Raw genomic sequence first — 9,614 nt, forward strand, 5'->3', positions numbered from 1 at the left:
GTTTAATTAAATTTCACCCCAGTTTGAAAAATGCAATTGACCAGTAATAGCCAAGTCGGTCAATGTAAAAATAAGAATGTCTGCCATGTGTTTCAAATCAACAGCCTACACATTAATCAAGTGTAGATAGTGTTATTTCAGAGTGTTACCAGTTTCTTTTTCTTTTTTCCTGTCCAGGCCATCCTGCTCCCGGACAGGGTTACCCTGGCGCCGGCATGACCATGGCCATGTCCCCGTCTGGGAACCAACCCCAGTACAACCCCCATTCCTCCCACACATCCCATCAGCCCGCCACCAACCCTCAGTACCACGGCAATCAGGGCATGGTCCATAGCAACCAGGGCATGGTCCATAGCAACCAGGGCATGGTCCATAGCAACCAGGGCATGGTCCATAGCAATCAGGGCATGGTCCATAGCAATCAGGTTGTCATGACCCACACCAACCCGCGGCCTCAGAGTGCTCGTTGCCTGTTGCAGACTAAAGGCCAGAAGAGCACGGATGGTTTCCAGGAACAGGTATCTGAATGTCTGTCTGTCCATCTGTGTGTCTGTCTGTCCTCAGCAACCATATCCCACACTATCTTGGAGGTCTCTTTGAAAATGGGCTGTGCTCAAATGATGGCTAAATATATAGTAACTAGGGTAGAAAAGATATCAGTTTTGTGGATGTAGGTCCATATGGTTACAGTACACAACAAGTAATATCAGAACGGTTCAAATATAAACAGTAAAATAATTTGAGACTAATGCACACAAGAAACAGAAACGGTGAAAGTGAAATAATGCAGAGATGTGAATGGCTTTGTTGTTTCCAAAGACAGCAGTGGGTAATGTTAACTAACTAGTCAGATTTCTTTAATAACAGGACATGATAGTTACCAAGTGGATTTTGAAGGGTCCACAAGGCCGACAAGCTGTCAACTAAAGGACACAAAAAAATTTAAATAATCGGGACACGTAAGTGTAATCTAACGCTTTGCAACCATTTGTGAGAAGAAACAGGTCTAGAAAAAGCCGTGGAGGCATAGTTCTAAATCTGAGATATTTCACAGATGGAGCTCACTGTAACAGTTGAGGTAAGAACATGAAGTCATTCACACCACCCAGATCAGCTGATCTGGGTGCGGGGTTTTGTTTTCCTCTCCTAGTATGAGACGGCTTTCATTATGCCAATTAGAAAAACTCTGGCGAGGATATTTGTGGCTCAGTTGTTGATGCCAGAGAACTGAGGACCTCCAATATAGCTGCCAAAGTTTGTCACACATCACACAAAATTCCACCATTGTACATGTTGTCTATCTACTCTATGCTTGTGTAGAGATTATGATCTTTGTATTTCACTGTCACTTGTCTTTCTTTCTTTTCTGTCTTTCTGTTTGTCCCCCCTCCTCTCTCTCTATAGTTGTGTGTGAGAATAGAGAAGAACCCTGGTCTTGGTTTCAGTATCTCTGGTGGCATCAGCGGCCAGGGGAACCCCTTCAAACCCTCCGACATGGTACGACCCGACCCGGCCTGCCAGCTAATCACAGCCTCCCGGGCTTTACCTCAGAGTTGCCATGGAAACTGCTGCTCGTTACCGCAGTGTTTCGTCTGTCTGTCTGTCTATGGGGCAGCAGTTGACGTGGTTAACTTTGAATCTCTTTGAGTCTGTGATCTTAAACTACAGACTGTTGGAAAACAAACAAGTTTCTGAATTTGAAAAAAGTCTGAGGTGTGATAAAATATATCAAAACAAATCCTCTTGAAATATTAGAAATTCTTGTTAGCATCACCAAACAGGAAAGTAAAAAGGTACCTGAGTTTGGCAAACTTTAGGACTGATAGTACAATAGGCACTTTTGAGTGTCCTTGTCACTGTGGAAAATGAAGCGACAAACAATAGTTCAGCACTTAGAAATAGATGTGTGCCCACACGCATGCATGATGTCTTATAACAAGGAATACCGAACTCCTTTATGATTTCTTCTTCTGAGTTTGACTGATTCTGTCAGTGTGTGCCTGTGCTGAGAGCCTGTTGGGGTTGCAGATCCCCCCAGGCCTCCTGCACATGGCAGTCTGTCCTAGAAACATGCTGCTATAGTCAGTCCAAAGGAGCGAGGCTGCTCACGGAGCTCTGACAGCTATTTTAGGAAGGCTGCTTTAGTTCCGGGACACCGTGGGTGATTTTAGATGTTCAACACTTTGATCTCGGGATGGGAAGTATGGCAGATTTTACTGACTGTTATTCAGATGTTGAGTAACTGACGAGACAGCTGGTCTATTAATAGAAAGCCGACAATAAGGGTTATTTAAAACAGTCAGCCTTTGGACAGCCTACGTGACGAATGGTGAATTAATTTAAGTCGGGGGTGTGAAGTGATAATATTGATTGTCAATTCATCCTTGAACTTTAAGAAGACAACAACTGTGATTCAGTTGCTGACACGAACAGTAATTTAACCATGCCCATCTCTGCTGTGTATCCATAAAGCTTTAACAGCTGCAGCCTGTCCATAATTAATTCTCTCAAGTGATTCTCCTAAATATGGTGTGTATTCAGTGTATTTATACAGGAGTAAGGTATACTGTAGATCTAGATATAGACATACTTTATCTATATTAATATGGATTATTGGACTTTGAAAATGACTTTGCAATATTTCACATTAGACTAAAATGTTTACCTTAACCATCATACAGTGACTGTCAGTCTTCTGGGTATCTGCAGTGATGTCAGTCAGCAAATGCTGATTTTTCACTCAGTCATGGGAGTATGTATGGTTAAAATGTAAATGTTCTAAAGTGAAATATGCATTTAGATGTCCTAAATGTGGTGTGATATGAACTGTATGTCAGCTCTGCTCTCCTCAAACCCCTCAACTGTGGCCCCCACAGGGTTTTCATGGAGGATATTATCTGTCACCAGCACAATTTACTTTTAATCACCTTATTCTTATTATGGCCCCCATTGTCACTTCCATACACACGCGTGAGGCTTCCTGAAGCAGTCGAAGGTCACAATCTTGTTTTATTTTTATTTTTTTAAACTATTGTCAACTCTTGGCTGATTCATCAGCAGTTTGAGCTCATACAAATGCAGACGGCTTCGATCATCTTTTCTGTCCCACTTAGGAAAACTCCTTTTGGTTTTTGGTTTGTCTATACATTTGTAGTTATTTTAGTCAAAGTAGACATTACTAGGTTTAAACCATTGTTTGTTATTTTATTTGAATGTAAATTAAGGGCAGAAGTGAGGTTAAATTGAGCCAGAGTTTAAATAGTTAAAAGGACTGTGAATCAAAACAGCTTGACTGATAAATTATACATCTGTGGTTTTGATCCCCAGTGCTTTCTACAGCCACGCCTGTTCCACAGGGCTGTGGCTCCCCCTTGTGGTCAGCTTGTTGTTTGCACCCATCCTCTGATTTATCTGGGCTAGAAGAACACACTTGTAGCACCGATTAATCAGTGGTCGTAATATTTGTAAAATACTGTGATTACATACTACATTTTCAACTTCAAAGTTTGTTGTGTTATTTCAGTTCAAATTCAAACAAAAGATGTCTGCTCTTTATGTTTTCTTTAGCCTTTTTGTGGCATTCATCTTTTATAATGGCTAAAATGAACATCAATATTTCACTACGAAAAAGTGCATATTTTTGTGTTGTTCAAAGGACACAAATCACAATCCTTAACTTGACATAATCGTTCGGTTTTATATAATCTGTAACTGTATCTAACAATATATTTTCATGACAAACATGAATTTTGGCCTGATTATCCTTCTTTAAAGATCGAAACTATTTGCATTTTTTCTTGTAGAAACAAAATAATGTTTCAAAAACTAATCTTCCAAGAACTAATTCAGATTAATTGAAGGTTTACAGAAAATACTTCTCAAAACACATTGTATCATGTTTTAAAGTTTAACTTCCCCAATGAAGTTTTGAAATCCTTTGTAAAAAACGCTCAATATTGTTTTATGTCTCCTTCCAGGCAGCGCGTTGACTTCAAGGCACCTAACCTTAACCCTAACCTTAACCCAAACCTAACCGTAACCATAACCATAACCATAACCATTGCCTAATTGACTTCAAGGCAGTGCTGCGACCGTTGACTTCAAGGCACCTAGCCCTAACCTTAACCCAAACCTAACCATTGCCTAATTGACTTCAAGGCAACACTGCGAGCATTGACTTCAAGGCACCTAACCCTATCCTTAACCATAACCATAACCATAACCATTGCCCAATCCTAGTGCCTTCCAGGCAGCGCTGCCAGGAAGGAGACGTTGTGGGCTTAAAACACCGATAAACGTAAAAACCTGTCATTATCAGGTTTAAAAAAAAGAAAAGAAAAATAAATTACAATGAGCTCCTAAGTTTGACTTAAAAGTCTAGCTGAGGCACTCTAAGCCACTGGGTCAGTTTTACTTCTGGCTAATTAGGATTCAACGAGTGGAGCTGGTGACTCAGTTCCCGTATTGACAGGAGCGGGATCCCAGGCTTTGATGCATTATCTTCTCAGGTTCGGTTTCAAAAAAAGAAGACAGGGTTTTAAGGAGCAGAACATGGATTTTTCATCAGATCTGGGTCATGAGCGTTAGAAAATCCAATTTTCTGTTCCTGCTGTTGTTTAATATGCTGTCTTTGCACACTAAGCTGCTGTCGATAACATACTTAACAGCTGTCATCTGTTATCTCCGAGTAGCGGAATGCGGAATATTGTCCTTAAACACTTTCAACATTTCTGAACGTTTCTGACATTTCGAAGATGCAAGGTTTTTGCAGGGCGCTGCAGCTTTGTGTGCAACTGCTTTGTGTGTAACTGCTTAATTGTTGTGACTAACGCTACACAATTTTCAGCTGCTAACAAACACATTTATAATGTACAGTGAGCACCATATTTCACTTCCTCAGTAGCCTACCTGAGTAGTAAAGTAATACAATTAACTGACCAGATCCAAATAACAATTAGGCCTAATGTTTGTAGTATGTTGTCATGAATTAGCATAAATTGCATATGTGCACAACTTAAACTTAAAACCATTTCTTTGCCACATCATCAAAATGATTTGATTGAATACATATATGAGGCTCACTGTATAAATGCCAGTGTTACCATAAAGGGTAACTAATCTAATACTTCTAACACCTCTTTACTCCATATATATATATATATGGAGTAAAGAGGTGTTAGAAGTATGTATGTGTGTGTATACGTGTTTGTTCTTGCATTCACTCATAGACTGTGGTATGTAGGTGACTTTCACTACTGCATCGTATTGTTAACTTTATCTGTTAGGCTCATTATTGTGTGTTCAACACGTGCACAACCTGTTGAACCACGTTGAGTCGGTACAACTGCATTGTCCTACACTTTCTGTGTCCAAAGAAAACATCTTTCAGCTCTCAGTGAAAAGATGTTGGTGTTTTTACAATCTCTGCCTTGGGTTATTGAGGGAAAATATGGGGGACGAAATATCTTCTGCCCTTCCCGCTACCTACTTCTTTCCCCTAGTCACTACCCATCCCACACCTATTCTCCCTGCCCTATTCTGTATATATTTACTGTATATCTATTTTGCTCTCTTTCTGACCTCATGTTTAAGTCCTTATCTGTATAAATAGCCGATCAACCATTTTGACATCTGTGATCTATATCTTTGTGGGAGGAATCTGTATCTCTCAGCTTCTGTAAATTATAAGATAGATGCCAATGATAAGTAAACCCAAGTACTTCTAAAAAAAATAATAAATAATAAATTGCATGCCTCTCTAAATTTAGATCAAAGAGAATGCATTGGTGAACTGGCCGTATATTTTTGGCAGAAATGTGATTTTTTTATTTTATTTTTTTTTGGAGGGGTGGATATTGAGATGAGAATGAGAAAGGCAAAGATTCTAAACCATCGTGTCCCTGTGTTGTCCTAACGGTGTATCATTTTGACTTATAGGGTATCTTTGTTACTAGGGTACAGCATGACGGGCCCGCCGCATCCACCCTGCAGCCCGGAGACAAGATTCTGCAGGTAACATCCACTCACTCGTCATCAAATGGGCCAGAAAGTGCCGCATCCTGCCCTCTCTCCCTCCCTTACCTTCCTTACCATTCCCTTATTTCATAAACGGCTTAGCCAGAGCATTTGGTAGAAAGAAATGTCATGTACTCTTTACCTAGTTAGCTGGATATTTTCTTACACAAGCTATTCAACAGAGGCACAACACTGATTAGCCACAGTGATTCACTCAGTGGTCACAAATAAACTTACCCACATGTGTTATCTTACTGGGTGTTTATATTAAGTGTACAAGAGTGTATCGGCATTTTCCTACCTCTATATTCTGCCTCTGTGTGTGTACCTGTTGGCATGACCCCACCCTCTCTCTCATTCATTACTATGAAACTGACAACTTCAAAAACTTAAAGTTAAACTATTTGAAAGATTTTTTTTGTAATCAGAAACAGGAACAGTTTATTGCCAAGTAGGTTTGCATATACAAGGAAGTTAAGTTGCTGATGATTTGGTGCATAGCAATAAACAGTGCAAAAGCGTAAAGACATAATATAAAAGTAATAAACGAAAAATATGAAAAAAAGATATGGCTGTAAAAGCTCACAGTGTAAGTATATGTACAGACGACTTCAAGGCTCAACTCAAGCTACGTAATCATACAGTGTTGGTTGTAACTAGAGATGTTCCGATACCGATACCAGTATCGGTATCGGCTCCGATACTGCCTAAAACGCTGGTATCGGTATCGGGAAGTACTGGAGTTTATGCACCGATCCGATACCAAGTAATAAAGCCCTAAAGAAAATCTACGTTAAAGTAGATTATTTATGTTCTTCTTCCGTTATAACTGACTGTCAAACTGGACAATAAAAGAAAGTTCTGTGGCGTTCATTGTTTATGTTTGTTCATGTTTCACAAAGATAGAAATAATATCACATCCATACAGGGGATATATGACACACTGGTATCGGATCGGTACTCGGTATCGGGCGATACACAAGTTTAGGTATCGGAATCGGTATCGGGATGCAAAAAATGGTATCGGGCCATCTCTAGTTGTAACTACTGTGGGACTGCGGTGATGATAATGGCTTCCACTTCGATATTAAAGCAAAGCCAAAATGCTTTGGTCTTACAATACAATTGTTTTTATGCTCCAAATACTACCAGGTCAATTAACTCTTTTATTTCCGAATCAAATCAAATGTTTTTGTGCTCTTCCCAATCAGCTTCAACATTATCTCACTGCATATTTGCTCTTTATATGCAGTTACTTTGGATAGGATTTGGGCCTAAACACTTTTCTACATTGCAGTTTGAAAGTATGCTGTAAGAACTACAGTATTCTATTTGTCAGATGACTCGATTGATTTTCTGAAATATAAGTTGTGAAAAAGCAAACATGGGTACATTACACATGAACATGAGTACATACTGACATTACACCGTGCAGGGATACTTTCCCAGGGGCAACAAAAAGCTGTCCAAACAACTTCCACCTCCCACATAGTTCAGTCAAATTGAATCAATAAACACTAAACAGAAATGATCCATAAATATTCACTTTATTTATATATTTACTGTAGCTGTTATTTCAAAGTAGTGCGTGTGAGAATTGTACTGCAAGGACAAATGAGATGCCAGCGCTTTAGCATGACAGGTTGCCCCCCCCCTACATCCATGTTTCCTTCCCCTCTCTCCTCCCCCTTCATCTTCTCTCCACAGATGTACAGTTTAGCTGGATGAACTCATCTAAAATCCCTTTTTTGTCTTTACCCCTTCTCTCTCTACAGCATGACTGTGTAGCTCCTCCTCTTCTCTCTCTTTTCCCCAACAGTGATGTGTTACTGAGATAATGATGGCAGTGACCCTCCATCCTTCCACAAACACCCACACACTCACACACATATATCCATATGTATGAAAATAGTGCAGCACACATAACTCTATACATACATGCACACACACATGCTGTTGACTGTGCTGCGTGTTTGCCTTGCAGGCTAACGGACATAGTTTTTTACACATGGAGCATGAGACAGCCGTCTCTCTGCTGAAGAGTTTCCAGCGGACGGTGGACTTGGTGGTTCTGAGAGACAGCAGCACGTGCTAAAAAAAAAAAAAAAAAAAAAAGTTTTATAACAAACAAACAAATAAACACAACAACGCTTCTCTACTCTGCTCATCGCCATCCCATGCCACCCTCCACCTGCCCTCCGCTGGAGGCTCGTGGAACCGAAAAATGAGCCGCCTTTTTTACCTTTGTAGGGGAACACACAGACATTGATTTGCCTATTGCTGGACCAAAGGCAAATACTAGTGCCAAATGTACCATAGGAAACATATCGGCTCTTCTGTCTACCGGCGGTCAGGGACCTGATCGACGGCTGGACGGACCACAGAAGGACTCTCTGAGTTCCTACAGGGCTGCTGCAGTTTGAATTTTGTGGTCGTTAATTAGGCAGTCATCTGATCAGTCAGTCTGAATAGTTATTTTTTGTTTGGTTAGTTAGCATTCTGGGGTCTTTATGCTTTTTCTCCGCTGCCTTTTATTTTGCTGTCCATGGTAGATTTTGAATGATTTGTTTGGTACAGCACATTATTCACTTTTCCGTCTTCATTAGTGTTCTTCTTTGCTTTTGTTCTGTTTTCTGTTGTCCTCTATTCTGTTCTTTTCTTTTGACTTGTATCTTCTGTTATTCTCTTTTGTTCACTGCCTTATGTTTTATTATTTTCTGCTGTCTTCTGTTCTGCAGGTATTATTGCCTCCAGTGTACAGAAATTGAAAACTTAGGACTTTCTGCCTTGTGTACATATATAGAGCTGCAGTTTTCCAGAGCCACACTTTCCTTGGGGCCTGGACAGACAGCTCTTAAAGTTTATGATTAATATAAACCACATTCTGAATTCTATCTTATGAACATACAGGGATTATTTCTCCAAATGGACAATTTTCTAAAGTATACCACTGATTTTTTTTTTTCTGTAAAGAAAACACTGTTGATAGTTCATTAATGCTACTCGTTTTTTTGTTTTATTTTTTTAAAAACTGTTGCTTGCACAGCTGTGCTGAAAAGAGCTAAAGCAATACTTCTGAGGCTCGGCCCACAGTGCCATCTATAGAGCAAGTCATGCTAATGTTTACACACACTGCCATGCCCATGAGCTAACAGGCAAACACACAGTAGACGTATGTGCCCCCATACACAACACATATGCAATGGTGCGCACTGTGCACTATTCATAATGAAGCCCTGTCAACACTCTAGCCTGACTTTACAATTCAACTGCTATAATAAAACTCTCTCTCACACACACACACACACACACACACACACACACACACACTGTAACATTATTCATAATATCTGTGCCATATTTTGAAGTCCTGTTTTCTAGTACTGTTACAGCATTGGTCCATCCTTTTTTTAGCTGTTTGAGTTGTACGATGAAATCACAGCATGCTTTCATATCATTGGTCACTGTCAGCCTGCCATTTTCTGTTTGGCTTCTAGAGTTCTCTACTCTGTAAGAGGCTCTAGATGTATTATACCACTGACTTTCAGTAAGACTGATGTTCTGTAGTTGGTACCATATGGACCCTCTGCCCCTCCCTG

The 9,614-nt window shown here is 40.1% G+C and overlaps 1 protein-coding gene across 1 annotated transcript in view; it reads left to right on the plus strand.

Annotated features, from left to right (window-relative positions):
* lrrc7 (leucine rich repeat containing 7) overlaps nucleotides 1-9,339 on the plus strand; it is a 46,977-nt gene extending 37,638 nt beyond the window's left edge. Inside the window, exons 30-33 of the mRNA XM_028586600.1 lie at nucleotides 178-518; nucleotides 1,405-1,497; nucleotides 5,938-6,012; nucleotides 8,000-9,339. Of these exons, the coding sequence (XP_028442401.1) occupies nucleotides 178-518; nucleotides 1,405-1,497; nucleotides 5,938-6,012; nucleotides 8,000-8,110 (620 nt within the window). The 3' untranslated portion in view covers nucleotides 8,111-9,339. The remainder of the gene's footprint in view (nucleotides 1-177; nucleotides 519-1,404; nucleotides 1,498-5,937; nucleotides 6,013-7,999) is intronic.
* Nucleotides 9,340-9,614: the final 275 nt, after the last annotated feature.

The sequence above is a fragment of the Perca flavescens genome, chromosome 9, assembly GCF_004354835.1.
Source record: "Perca flavescens isolate YP-PL-M2 chromosome 9, PFLA_1.0, whole genome shotgun sequence".
Classification (NCBI taxonomy): Eukaryota; Metazoa; Chordata; class Actinopteri; order Perciformes; family Percidae; genus Perca; species Perca flavescens.